A 13,729-nucleotide genomic window follows, 5' to 3' on the forward strand; every position below is an offset into this window, starting at 1 on the left:
GTCTGCACCCTTGGTGAGAATCCCAGAACCCCTGCCAGAGGCAGTCAGGGAAAGCCTCCGAGAGGAGGTGATATTTGTCCTGAGTTTTGGGAAATACATAGGCATTGACCGGAAAGTTAGTAGGAGGAAGGGAATTTCTAGCTGAGGGAACAGCCGGAGCAAAAACCAGAAGTTTGAAAGACAGTGTTGCTTTTGAAGAGTAAATTCATTTAGAGAATTCAGAACAGAGTGGAAAAATATTTAGTAGCAGTGGGGAACCATCAAAGATTTTTCAACATGAAAGGAATGTGAACAGAGCCCAGTCAGCTCACCCCCTGCTCTCTGAAAATCTTGTGCCTCTTTCTGGTTGAAATCCATCCAACGACCCAGAGCCCGCCCACTTGGTCCTGGTTTCCAGCTGATTGGTGGAGCTGTCATGATTGACATCCAAAGCATCAGAAAAACCGGTATGCCTTCCAGACATGAGTCAGCCCTCTGCCTGTTTCTGGAACATCCAAGAGGATCATATTTTTAAAAGGCCAGGAGAGGGGAGCTCCAGAAGTCCTTTCTCAGTGGAGTATGATTATGCTCTTTTCCTTTTCTGTAATCTCCAAATTTCTCTTAGTAGCATGGATAGGCTCCTATTTCCTTATCCGCAATACAAAAACCCAAGTAGTCATGAAAAACAAGTTTTTTTTTTCTTTCTCCCAGAACTCATTTGGTGTGAAAATGACCCGAACAGATGTGAGCCTATTTATAGTCTTTATTGGTTCTCTTGGTGTGAATATTCATTTTCTGCTGCAAAAATACTAATGTGTCTGATTACAGGGTGCTGCCCCGACCCCCGCTGGGAGTGTTATGTGATTACATGGCATATGCACCATGGTACCTTCCTAAAATAAAATTAGAATGAAAGTCTGAATTCCAAAAGCAGCCTAGCCCCAGAGCTTTAAGATAAAGAAAGTGCTTTTGTAAAGAAGATGACATTTCAAGCATGGCCCTCAGCGCTGTGGGAAAACCCTGCTCGTTTCTCCACTGTTCTAGATGCTCCCCTAGGACCATTTAAAACTGCGTTCACCTGACCTCCCTTCCCCACACATCTCATCTCCAGCAGATGATTTCACTTCCAACTTTACCTCGGAGACTGAAGCTAGCAAGACAAAAGCTGGCTCGGAAGATAGACATGGAAATGGACAATTGACCTTTGGACAAGATGGGTTTGAACTGCTCAGAACCGCTTAAACATGGATTTTTTTTTCTATCCATGGTTCTGCATTCATGGATTCCAGCAAACTTGGTTGAATCCTGGGAATGGAAACCCGAGGCTACAGAAGGGTGACGATAAGTTTTGCTGCAGTTGTTCAAGGGCCAACTGTACAAACCTGTCTGCAGCTCCTCCATCCTGTCCTTCTCCTCTGGTCTCAAATGGGCTGCTTAAGGGTGTCCCATGGGAGACAGCTGCCCGCCCTCTACTGACTTTATCCCTCCTCCAGACACAGCCCTGTCTTTCTCCTTCCTCTCTTGACTAGGCTAGTGGATTTGCTTATCTGCGTTTCCTCTTTAGGGAAGGAAAAAGAATTTTCCTTTGCCTTTCTAGGTTCTTGGCTAAGACCCCTTGTATAAAAGACAGATTACTGGGAGGGGGAAAATGATGTGTACAGGAGCCCCTTAAAGATTGGAGATGCAGAAGCCAGACTGCTGAGGCTTCTCCACCGCTGAACTAAGGGAAGGGGCAGGGGCCTGAGGCGCAAAGGGGGAAGGCGATTAGGGGTGGGGGTGAGCAGAGGAAATGGTTTGATAAACAAAGCTTGCACTGCCAGGCAGCTCAATATCAGGTGAATAAATCTCTAAGCAGCTCTGGTAATAGCTGTTGTCCAATGTAAATTTTCCTTAAGAAAGGGGAGCTTTGGGGCCTCCCTGGTGGCGCAGGGGTTAAAATCTCAGCGCTATCAGCTATCGCCAGCCACTGTGGCATGAGTTCGATCCCCTCAGCAGTGTATTTCAGTACATCTGCCTGTTCTGCTCCCCACTCTGTCTCTGGTGAATCCTCTCACCTCCCGCACCTCTGGCCTGCACCCCAGCTCTTGTGTGCATAAAGAAAAACAAATCTTTAAAAAATAAAAAAAGAAAGGGGAGCTTTTACTCTGATTCCAGAACTTTTGTTTCTCAGAATAATCAGCTCAAAATCATCTTTCTTCCAAAAAGACTTATTTGGGGGTGGTTTGTTCTGCTCCCCTTGCCCTCTGTTTCTTCCCCTCTTGCTTTGCGAACTCCCTTCCCTGCTGCTTGGCTTCTGGCCCCAGGCCCTCCTGGAACAGCCTGATCAGCCGGCCTGGACACCTTGCTGTAGCATCTTCCATTGCGTAGCCTTGGCCCCTCCTCCGGGTGGGCTTCCTTCTTGGTGTCCTGCGATCCAGACCGCGCTGGCTTTTCCTCTTATTGCTACTGCTTCTCACCCTCCCTTGTAAGATCCTCTTTCTTTTCAGCTTCCTCTAACTTGGAGATCTTTTTTTTTTTTTAAAGATTTTATTTATTTTTGCATTGAAGAAATGGGGTGCAGGCCAGAGGTGCGGGGAATGAGAGGATTCACCAGAGACAGAGTAGGGAGCAGAGCAGGTGGATTGACTGAAAAACATTGCTGAGGGGAGCAGCGGGCAAGACAGGAGAGGTCTCCTGCACCATGTGGGTCAGCTCCCAGGCTGGGGATTGAACTGAGGCCTTCATGGTGGTAGCGCTGAGACTTAATCCCTAGGCCACCAGGGAGGCCCAAACTTGGAGGTCTTGACCTGGCCTGGATGCTAGGCGTCTCTTTGTCTTCCACATGGAGAACCCGGATAAGAGGGGCTGGGGACTTGCCAGGGTCCCACAGCCACAGCTCTTCCCCACTGTGCTGAGCTGCCTAAAAGGGGGGATAGTGGGAGCCCCAAAACAGGTGAATAAAATCATCGTCTGTGTGTCTCTTCCCCTGTCTCATGCCCGCCCCCTCCCATAGCTGGACAAGATGCTGGACCCCCAGGTGTGGCGGGAGGCAGCCACCCAGGTCTTCTTCGCCCTGGGGCTGGGCTTCGGGGGTGTCATCGCCTTCTCCAGCTACAACAAGCAGGACAACAACTGCCACTTCGATGCCGCCCTGGTGTCCTTCATCAACTTCTTCACCTCGGTGCTGGCCACCCTCGTGGTGTTCGCCGTGCTGGGTTTCAAGGCCAACATCATGAATGAGAAGTGTGTGGTCGAGTAGGTGGCATCTCCCCTCTGCCCTTTCTTCTCCCAGGAGGGGCAGGCGAGCTGTGGATGGACAGAGCCAGGCACCCAAGCTGGGGGAGGGGCCTCAGAGGAGCCCTCTCCGCCCCCAGCTGTGAGGTTCACCTGTCCCTGGATGTCTGGGAGGGGCCTCCGGGATCTTGCCCACCATGGCCTTTTGACCTGGCCCTCTTCCCTCTCTCCGGCAGGAATGCTGAGAAAATCCTGAGATACCTCAACACCAACGTCCTGAGCCGGGATCTGATCCCTCCCCATGTCAACTTCTCCCACCTGACCACCAAGGACTACTCGGAGATGTACAAGGTCATCATGACAGTGAAGGAGGACCAGTTCTCAGCCCTGGGCCTTGATCCCTGCCTTCTGGAGGATGAGCTGGACAAGGTGGGTCAGGTTGACCTTTCCAGAACAGGTGGGCAGGCAGACGTGGGAGTCCAGAACCTCCACGTGAGCATGTGAATGACAAAAGCATACACTCGCACAGGTGGAGGATATGTCCCTCATGATTCCTGGACATTACTGGACAACATAGAAGTGGTGTCAGTGGGTGGTATGTGGTCAGTTTCACTGTGAGCAGGATCCCAAGCTTCAATTAAAGCAGTGGTTCTCTCCAGTAGCTGCCCATCACTGTCAGCTGGGGGTTTTCAAAACCCCAATACCCAGCTTCACCCCCAGAGTGATCAAATCACTGTCTCTGGGGTAAGACCCAGGGTTGGGTGTTTTTATTTTATTTATTTACTTTTTTAAGATTTATTTATTTATACAAGAACCAGGGTACAGACCAGATGTGCGGGAGGGTAAGAGGATTCACCAGAGACAGAGTGGGGAACAGAACAGGCAGACTGATGAAATACACTGCTGAGGGGAGCAGCGGGCGAGACAGGAGAGGTCTGCTGCTCCATGTGGGTTTCTTCCTGGCCGGCCGGGATCAAACCCGCGCCACAGAGGCTGCGGACAGCTTCACAGTGTGGCACTCAACCACCTACGCCACCAGGGAGGTCCAGTTGGGTGATTTTAAAGGCTGTAATGTGATTTCACTGAGCAACTGCAGTTGAGGCCTAGATGTCAGAACTGAGAGCTGCCACAGTTGTGGCTGGAGAAATCAGGGAAGACTTCTTGGAGGAGGGTCTTGAGCATCTTCATATGAATCACCTGGGGTCCTTGTACCGCCGTAGATTCCAGGTCCCATAGGGGGACTCTGGAATTGGTGTTTTTTCCTCTGGGGAGTTGAGTCAGATACCCACTCAAGTTTAGGACCCAGTGATCAAAAATGACAGAATGTTGTTGGGGGTGGGGTGCCTGTGAAAGCAGGAATAGCTATTCCTAAAGCCCCAAGGGCAGCATTGCAGGGGGCTGTGGGTTGGATGTGGGCCCTCACTGAGCCTTTGCCCTTTACTCCCACCCTCAGTCCGTGCAGGGCACAGGCCTGGCCTTCATTGCCTTCACCGAGGCCATGACGCACTTCCCCGCCTCCCCATTCTGGTCTGTCATGTTCTTCCTGATGCTCATCAACCTGGGCCTGGGGAGCATGATTGGAACCATGGCGGGCATCACCACGCCCATCATCGATACCTTCAAGGTGCCCAAGGAGATGTTCACAGGTAACCCCCATTGGCAGCCCCCACGAGCCTTGTGGCTGTCCTCAGTGACAGGGTCAGGTTGTGGCTCTGACAGTAGAACGACTGGCTTCTGACCGGGTCATTCACAACTCCATGCCCAGAAGGCCCCAATCCCCCAACCCCATCTGGGATATGGTGGGGCCTGGCCATACCAGGGAGAAGGGCACTCATGAGGCAAGAGGAATAGGCTGTCTGGGAGTCTGGCAATGCTGAGTTGGGAGACAGGCCTCTTTCTTGGTTCATCTTCCCTCAACCCTAGGGCCTGCTGAGTCATCTCTGGTAGGGGTGGCCTCCTTCCATGCTGTCTTTGCACCCATCTCCAGCCCTGTCACCCCCACCCAGGGAAGCTCCCTGCTTAGTAGAGGGGGCTCAGAGCCTCAGCAACTGGACCGCCTTCCCCTCTGCAGGGCTGGGCATGCTCGAGGGTGGGCTGCAGGCCTGCTGGGGGGAGGTGACATGGGAGGGACCTGGGTGCCCCCCAAGACCCCAAGACCCCATGGGCCCTGCCCACCCTGCACCTTTGCCCCCACACCGGCCTCCCGGCTCTCTGTAGTGGGCTGCTGTGTCTTTGCATTCTTCGTGGGGCTGTTGTTCGTCCAGCGCTCCGGGAACTACTTTGTCACCATGTTTGATGACTACTCGGCCACCCTGCCACTCACGGTCATCGTCATCTTAGAGAACATCGCTGTGGCCTGGATCTATGGAACCAAGAAGTAAGGGGGTGAGGGGCATGGGTGGGGACGGGGGGAAGCATTTGTCCTGTCATCCCTCCCTGGAAAGTCCTGTGTTCCCAGAGCCGCCTGTGAGTGGGGAGGAGCTCAACATGGTCAGAAAGTCAGAGCTAAAATTGCCCTTGCAGATCAGTGGGGAAACTGAGCCTCAGAGAGAGAGGACATGACTCCCCAAGGCTGGCTGGCTGGTGAGAGGCAGGCTGTGGCGGCATCTCCTGGGTGTAGGTTCTGACATCATTCATAACTGTGGCAAATGACCCCAGCACCTCGGTGCTTCTTCGGTTCAGCTTGTTAAACAGTTGATGGGCCCACAGAAGCCCCTGCCCTTAGGAGCGCCTCGCCTTCAGTAGCCCAAGTCACGGCGTGGAGGCAGTCTGCACAGGGACGTGAGGGGAAGCATGGCTTCGGCCCCAAGTTTGGAGCTGAGTTGGGGGAGGGAATTCAGCTACTAGAAAAGATTGTGTGCTCTGGCCTGACCTGGGACCAGTGCTCTCACTGTCAGCCCCCGATCTCCTTCTGCATTAGGAACACATCTGTCCCAGGAAGCCCCAGGACTCTGTCCCTCCACTCGCTCAGCAAGGTCCTTCCCTGATGCCTGAACTTGGTCTTACACTCAGGCTCTCTCACAGGGCCTGCTGTAGCACCTGCTTCCAGGAGAGGTTAGGAGGGGTCGGACGACTAGCCAGGCTTGGAAGAGGCACTAGATGGGGCTCTGACCTTCTCCCACCTGGTGAAGCCCCTGTACCCCATGTTAGAATACTATTTTTAAATGTATAAGGAAAAACAGAGGATTACATAGGAAACTATGTTGAAAAATAGCAAAACAGTGTTTTAAACCAACTCTAGCTGTGTATTGCACTTTCTTTTAATTACATTAAGTTACATGATGTAGCTGTGGGTCTCATGACAGTGGTGATTTGGAAGTAGTGATGATCATAAGTGATGTTTGTAGGTTTCACATTGCAACAAATGTAATGTGGTAAGAAGTGATCTGTGATTTAATGAATTGGAGGCAGATTTACTGCTACTGTATTTGCTTGAATTTATAATGAAAGAAATAGAAAATTTCAGCTATGTGTGATCGAGGTAAAGATGATTTTTTTAATGCTATTCATGTGCCCAGCCTACTGGCCTCCCTGAATTCCACCCAGGCAGGGCCACCTTCTGGTTAGAGACCCAGGCAGGGCCACCTTCTGCCTCTGGATACTAGAGGTGTGCATTTCGACCTTTCTTCCGGCAGGGGAAGTCGAGAGCCAGGCCCATTGTGTGGGGCTGTGCCAGGGAGAAGAGGGAAGCAGGCCAGTGCGGGTGGGCCTGCCGGGGTGTGTTACCTGGGATGTGTCATATCCCTGGGTGGGGAGTCAGGAGGTAGGCCTTCCTAGGGACCGACTGGGCACCGAATAATATAACGAGCGCCTTGAATATGAAGAACAGAAGAGCCTAGGAGGGAGGGACTGGGGCAGTGAAGGCTTCCTGGAGGTGGTGGCTATGGGGGAGGGGGCCGGTACTGTGAGGGTGCCAACCGCTGGACCACTGCTGTCACTGACAGGTTCATGCAGGAGCTGACGGACATGCTGGGCTTCCGGCCCTACCGCTTCTATTTCTACATGTGGAAGTTCGTGTCTCCACTGTGCATGGCTGTACTCACCACGGCCAGCATTATCCAGCTGGGGGTCACGCCCCCAGGCTATAGCGCTTGGATCAAGGAGGAGGTGAGGGGTGGGGGCCCCCAAGCCCAGGGACATTGGCATCTTTCCTTTAATGCAACAGGCGAAAGAAATAGACCCTTACAGGACAACTATGAGGTGCCAAGGCCCAGCCAAGGGGTTCATACCTGACCTGTAACATCTAGAGCAACCCAATGAGAGAGGTGGCATCATCCCTCCAGCACAAATGGGGAAACTAAGGGTCTGGAAATTTAGCATGTTTGTCCAGGCTTTCTAACCCCTACTTTCCCTCCATGTCGACTGGAATCACCCATCCATCTTACAGGCATAGAAGCAGGCTCAGGCCCTTAACCAAGGTGACCCTAAGTCAAGTAGCATCTCCCGACGACCCCCATCTCTGCTGGGGTTTGGCCAGGATGGTGGGTGGGGCTGGGGAGAGGGCAGGAAGAGGGTCCCGAGTTCCTGGGTCGCAGCCCTCACCCCTGTTCCCGCCCTAGGCTGCTGAGCGCTACCTGTATTTTCCTAACTGGGCCATGGCGCTCCTTATCACCCTCATCGTCGTGGCCACCCTGCCCATCCCCGTGGTGTTCGTCCTGCGGCACTTCCACCTGCTCTCTGACGGCTCCAACACCCTCTCCGTGTCCTACAAGAAGGGCCGCATGATGAAGGACATCTCCAACCTGGAGGAGAACGACGAGACCCGCTTCATCCTCAGCAAGGTGCCCAGCGAGGCGCCCTCCCCCATGCCCACCCACCGCTCCTACCTGGGGCCGGGCAGCACGTCGCCCCTGGAGAACAGCACCAACCCCAATGGACGCTATGGGAGTGGCTACCTCCTGGCCAGCACCCCTGAATCAGAGCTGTGACCATCACCCCCACCCTGCCGGTCTCTCTCCCCCCACACCCAGACAGCCCACTTCCAGGCCCGCTGCCCAAGGAGACAGGGTCTGCCCTGCCTCAGCCTCCACCCCCGTCCCAGTAGCTTCTACTCCCCAGACCCTCATGGGGCCGGGAGCAACTCTGTCCACCAATCCAGTCCCAGCCCCAGTCCAGTCGAACCCTCTGAGATCTTCTCATCAAATTGCAGCCGAATGACTGGAATAATCCAGAAGTCCTGGCCTCCCAGTGCAGGGGAGACTCCAAGTGGCCACATAGGAGTCCCTCCTCCCTCTCTTCCTCCCTGGAACCCGCCTGCTGTTCTGAGGTCTCAGATTCCCCATGTGCTGCCGGGTGAGAGACACCTGGATGGGGTGGGGCGGGGAGTCCCAGAGGTTCCTGACTTATGGCCAGGGGCGGGACACAGGTGTCAGGGCTCAGAATTGGGGTGGCTTCTGCTTTGTGAGGCAGATGGTGCCCTCTAAGGGGCTCCCCTGCGGCCTCTAAGTGGAGTACCCCATGTCCGTGCCCGGGGAGGGGGTGGATGTGCCCCTGACTCTGCTTGGGAGGGCGATGACTGGGCCTGAACCCATCCCCGTCTCCATTAGGGCTTAGCCGTGCCCCCGTCTGCCCCTCCCATCCTGGAGCCAGCCTGGTGGCTTCCAGCTGGTTCCCTGCGCGGAGGGACAGTGTGTGCAGAGGCTTCCAGAGCACACTCGACTGTTCACAGCACAATCGGATGGTTTGGAGCACAACAGTGAAGCACACTCTCCCCACACCCGCGCCCAGGGCCCACTTTCTCACTCGCAGCAGCTTCTCCCTGGAAATGGGGGTCGCTGGAGCTCAGGAGCTCACACCCAGAAGCCTTGCACCTGGGGAAAGGCAGATGCGTCCCTGGCAGATGGGCCACCTCTCGCTCTCCTTGTGCAAGCACAGCCACCTCACGCGCGTGTCCTGTGTGGACACCTCTGACCCCTGTCCCGAGCTGCCTGGCCCTGGGCAGCGCCATGGGAACCGGAAGCTGCTGAGTGGAAGGGCCAAGCCTCTGGCCTGGGGCCCAGCCTCTGCAGTATCCCCACCCACCCCTACCTTGGGTCTCCCCTGAAAAGGGGCTGCCCTTGGAGTACAGACTGGGGGGGGTGGTTAGAACCTGACTGGAGAACAAATGTCTACAGAGAGATGGCTGGATGGATGGGAGGCTGGGTGGACCAGTGGAGGGATGCATGGGCTCATGAGGATGGATGGACCAGCGGAGGGATGCATGGATGGATGGATGGATGGATGGACGAATGGGAGGACCCATGAGGGAGGGATGGACTGATGGGAGGCAGGAAGGCGGGGAGGGAGGGAGGCTGGCTGGACTGCAATCCTCCATCTTTGAGAGCCCTGGTGAGTGAGGCAGGAACAGGCCGCTGCCCTAGGTCCAGGCCTCTTCATGGAGTGTCCCGAGTCATCCTGGTCCTTGACTTCCCAGCTCCAGGAGGAACAGACTAGGCCCAGGGTTCCCTTCTCCACCCCTTAGTCACTAGGTCTCCCCCTGGGTGGGCTTCCAGCCTCTACCCTGCTTTCTCCCTTACTCATCGCTCCCTCACACCTCCCTTTCCAGTGCTCTCAGCCCCATCTGTCCTTCTGAGTACGTGAGGGGAGCAGGAGACCCACCTCTCCCCAAAGACTTGAGCTTTTGGGCACAACATCCGCCTTAGCCCTCTCACCTGACGACACCCCTTACCTGGCCTCGTGCCTGATCCCAAGCAGAATTAGCAACAGGAAGAGCCAGGCCCGGGAGAGACAGCCTACTATATATACTCTTCTACATATTCTATTTCTATTGTATATTCAATCTGTACATGTGGGTGTAAATGCTGTTAAATGACAAACCCAATATTACACCGTGGCTGGTGGACTATTTTCATTCTCAGTGCTGTACAGATCTATTTTCATTGTATATTTGATATATTTTTAATTTTGTAGCGTGTGGCTGGGCCAGGCCCCAGCCTCCAGCCTGGGACAGGGGGCTGAGCTGGGCTGTCTGCTTCGTCCTGTGGCTCAGCAGTGTTCTAGCCTCTGCCGGAGGCAGGCGCTGCCCTGGCTGTGTCTCTGCTGTTAGATGTAGGGCCCAGAGCTTGGTGAGTGAGTATGTGTGTGCGTGTGTGCGCGCGTGTGTACAAATGTGGGCGTGGGTGTGTGGGGGTGCTGATTTGTGATTCCCAGTGTTCACCCCATTCCTGAAGAACATGCTGCCCTCCCCCTCCTGCTCCCTCCCCTCAGCTCTGTCAGAGAGGCCTCAGGGCAGGGTCCCACGGGAAGCCCCCCCCCCCGTTACTGGGAAAGGACATATTCTGGGCTGGTGACTCATTGCCTTCACACCGCTGGACTTGCCAGAAACCAGGAAGAAGGGACCTTGGGGAAAAGCCCCCAGTTTATTTTCCAGCCAGCCTCTGACTGTTGCCATTGGAGTTTCAAGCTCTTCATCCGGAAGAAAATCTCAGTGTTGCCTCTGCCCTGCGTTTGTCCTTGAGATGGTCCCGACAGAGGAGGGGACAGCTGCCCCTCCCCAGTGCTCCGGACACACACACCTCTGCTCACTCTGCTGGGGAGCTGGAGATTGGGGTGAGGCCAGCAGGCCCAGGTAAGCTCCAGCCTCAGGTTCCCTGGAGGAGCAGGAAGTGGCCGAGGAGGGGCAAGCCCCCATGTTCCCACACAACGTCTCCCCCCACCCCAGGCTTTGGTGCTGTCCTTCCAGTGCCCACAGGAGACAGAGTGGACTCCAGGGCCAGGCTGGGGCATGCCTAGAAGAGCCAGCCCCTGGTCCCTGCCCCTGCCAGCCCACCAGCCTCAGTCACCAGCTTCTTGCTCAGGGAGCCTTCTGCCCTCTCCACTGAGGCAACATGAAGCTCGAGGCCCAGATGGGGATGAACAGGTGGGGCACCCAAGTAATGCCAGCAAGGTTGGCTCTTCCCTCCAGCAATAAATCTGTAGGGACTGCTGCTTTCCTAGTGCCAGGAGAAGCCCTCCCAAGTCAACCTGCCAAACCGCGAGGCTGGGGCTGGAAGCTGCGGAGTCCCAGGCCATGAATAAGCTTGCAGTATTACAGGCAGGGGCTGCCCTTCTGCCCCCTCAGAGCCACCCCCAGGCCATTCCCCACTGTGGAGAAGAGAGCGACTGAACAGGTTGGAATGCATGTGATCCCTGAGCATCCGCTAGGCCCTGGAACTTGGGGCCTGCTGCCTCTTCACTGGGGCCTGGTGACAGGTGGGGGAGGAGGGCCCAGGGCCCCTTCTCATGCCAAGCACTGCTTTGTACAGTCCCAAGCACACCTGGCAGGCAGCACTTTAGGTTCTGGCACGAATTCAGAACAATTCAAGTCCATGTGCCCCACGGCTGGTCAGAGGCCTGGTCAAGACCACTCAGCCCAGGGGAGGGGGCAAAGCATCATCACCCCGGAGCCCCTCTTTCCTCTCTATACCTCCCTCCCCACGGTGTACAATAAAGTGTCTGTTCTTACCAAAGACCTCTTGCCTTTCTGACCTGCCTTGGGATCAGGGAGAGGTTTCGAGTAGGCCTAGGGTCTTGAGGGCAGTTTAGGGGTAGCCTTGTGGATGGGCTGGGTCGTAGAGAACTGCTGTGGGAATTGTGGGCGCTGAATGGCTGAGGGGTGTGGGAAGAGGAGAAGGGAAGGGGGTTTATTTCTCTAGGTCTCTCCCTAGGACTTGAACAATTCACAGGCTTGTCATGGGCCTTGCTGAGTGCCAAGTGTAGTAAGTCCTCACCTAATATTGTCAATAGGTTCTTGGAAACTGGCATAAAGCAAAATGACAAGTAACAAAATCAGGTCTTCAAATGACTTCCTTCCTCAACATCGTAAGGAAAGAAGTTCCTCGAGGACCTGCTATTCCTCGAGGACCATCTAACCTTGTGTGAGCTAAAGAAGTTCCTCGAGGACCATCTAACCTTGTGTGAGCTCTTCAACAGCTCTCGGAGGAAGATAGCTTGTTTCCAGGCTTTTCCAGGTGAGGAAAAGGAAGTCTGTCTTGGTGTCCACTTATAGGGCCTTGTGGGGAAATTCTTGCTTGGCCTCACTGCCTGGAAGAGCCATCCCTCTCAGCTCTGTGAGGGCAGGTGAGTAGAGGCTGGGAGAGTAAGAAGCCATATTCTAAGTTTTGAGGGAGTGGCCCCTCTCTTCAAGGTGGCTGTCTCTTTTGCAAGCTTCAGTGGAAGGTAAAGATGAAATAAGGGTTTCGACGTTATCTATTCTTCTCAAATTTCATCCCCAAGTATTTAACACCCACGGAAGGCTCGGCTGTGTGAGGAGTAAGCTGGTGGTCGGGGAAGCACTTCTTGCTTCAGCCTCCAGGAGCACAGACATTGGAAGAAGCAAGAAGTCTGGCTTCTGGGGGAGGATGCACCCCCACCCCCACCGCCAGGGTACTCCGCCCCAGCCTGGACTGAAGCTGCCTGACCTTAGGCACATAGAACCAGGTCCCCAAAGAAAGCTTCCATTTTCTTGGGTCATAGAAAAGTGTTGTTCCAGGAATAGCCACTAGGTGGCAGGGGAACCTTTCTCTCCAGCTCTTCGTCCACTTAACTCCTCTGCAACTCCATCACTTTTTTCCTTTGAGGATGAGTTTATCCCTTGAGCAAATATTAAGCATCCATCACGAACCGGTTCTATGCTGGTTATCTTTGTGGGCCCACAAAGATAAGAAAATCAGCTCCCTCGCTCTGGTCCCTCTTCTCCCACCCTCCAGAGTCCAAATCTCCCCCTTTAAAGAGAGGAGTAGACTCGTGCTGGGCATGTCACTTCTTATAAACTCATTCAATTGTTTAGTTGAAGGTAATGTTGGTTGAAATATCAGCCCTCCTGCAGGAGGGAGACTCACTAAGCAGCAACCTAACCAGGGTCTGGGAGCTAGGGAGTCAGATTTCCTAAGTTCAAATGCCAGTTAGGTCTCCAGCTTCCTGGGAGATCTGGTGCAAATATTTTAATCCCTCTGAGCTTCAATTTCCTTGTCTGTAAAATAGCTAGAATGGAATGGCTGGATTGCATGAGATGATGCACGTTGCTGTGTGTCGTGTACCCCATCTTGGTTGCTGAAAACCAGCATTTTATTATGTCTCATGGTTTTGTAGGTGAAGAATTAATTCAGTCAGGAATGGACTGGGCAACTAATCTGGTGGCAACTGAGGCCACTCAGTGGTATTCAGCTGGCAGAGAGACTAGTCTGGAGGGTCTAAGGCAGCCTGACTCGGTCATTAAAATAGCTGACCTCAGTGTGAAGGGCTGGAGGCTGGGTTCAGCAGGGGCTGCGGCCAGAACACACCTATAGCTGTCTCCCACAGAGCTCCTCTCCGACGCCAGACCTCTTACCTCATAGCTAAGGTAGGAGCCAGGCCCAGAGAGACCATTTCAAGAGACAGAGTGGAAGCTGCCGGTTTCCAGTGCCGCTGCTGCCGTATTCTCTGGGTCACAGCAGGTAATTTAAGAGGAGGGCACACAGATCTCATTTGCAAGGATCAGAGGGGCGAATCACCTTGTGGCTGCCCACATAAGGTGTCAATTCCAGGGTGGTAGGGATCTGCAGTCACTGGCACCCGGAGC

At 54.3% G+C, this 13,729-nt stretch overlaps 1 protein-coding gene across 3 annotated transcripts in view; it reads left to right on the forward strand.

Annotated features, from left to right (window-relative positions):
- Positions 1–11,642, forward strand: part of SLC6A17 (solute carrier family 6 member 17) — a 45,775-nt gene extending 34,133 nt beyond the window's left edge. For 2 of the 3 annotated variants that reach the window (XM_054691167.1, XM_037499122.2), the window contains exons 7-12: positions 2,972–3,213; positions 3,429–3,621; positions 4,646–4,838; positions 5,410–5,569; positions 7,137–7,299; positions 7,752–8,382. In XM_054691167.1, the coding sequence (XP_054547142.1) occupies positions 2,972–3,213; positions 3,429–3,621; positions 4,646–4,838; positions 5,410–5,569; positions 7,137–7,299; positions 7,752–8,120 (1,320 nt within the window). In that variant the 3' untranslated portion in view covers positions 8,121–8,382. Of the gene's footprint in view, positions 1–2,971; positions 3,214–3,428; positions 3,622–4,645; positions 4,839–5,409; positions 5,570–7,136; positions 7,300–7,751 lie in introns of all 3 variants that reach the window. The other variant, XM_037499123.2, reaches the window with a different exon arrangement.
- The last annotated feature ends 2,087 nt before the right edge of the window (positions 11,643–13,729 follow it).

Source organism: Talpa occidentalis, unplaced genomic scaffold (assembly GCF_014898055.3).
Source record: "Talpa occidentalis isolate TD23 unplaced genomic scaffold, MPIMG_talOcc4v2.1 talOcc4.9, whole genome shotgun sequence".
NCBI classification, from domain to species: Eukaryota; Metazoa; Chordata; class Mammalia; order Eulipotyphla; family Talpidae; genus Talpa; species Talpa occidentalis.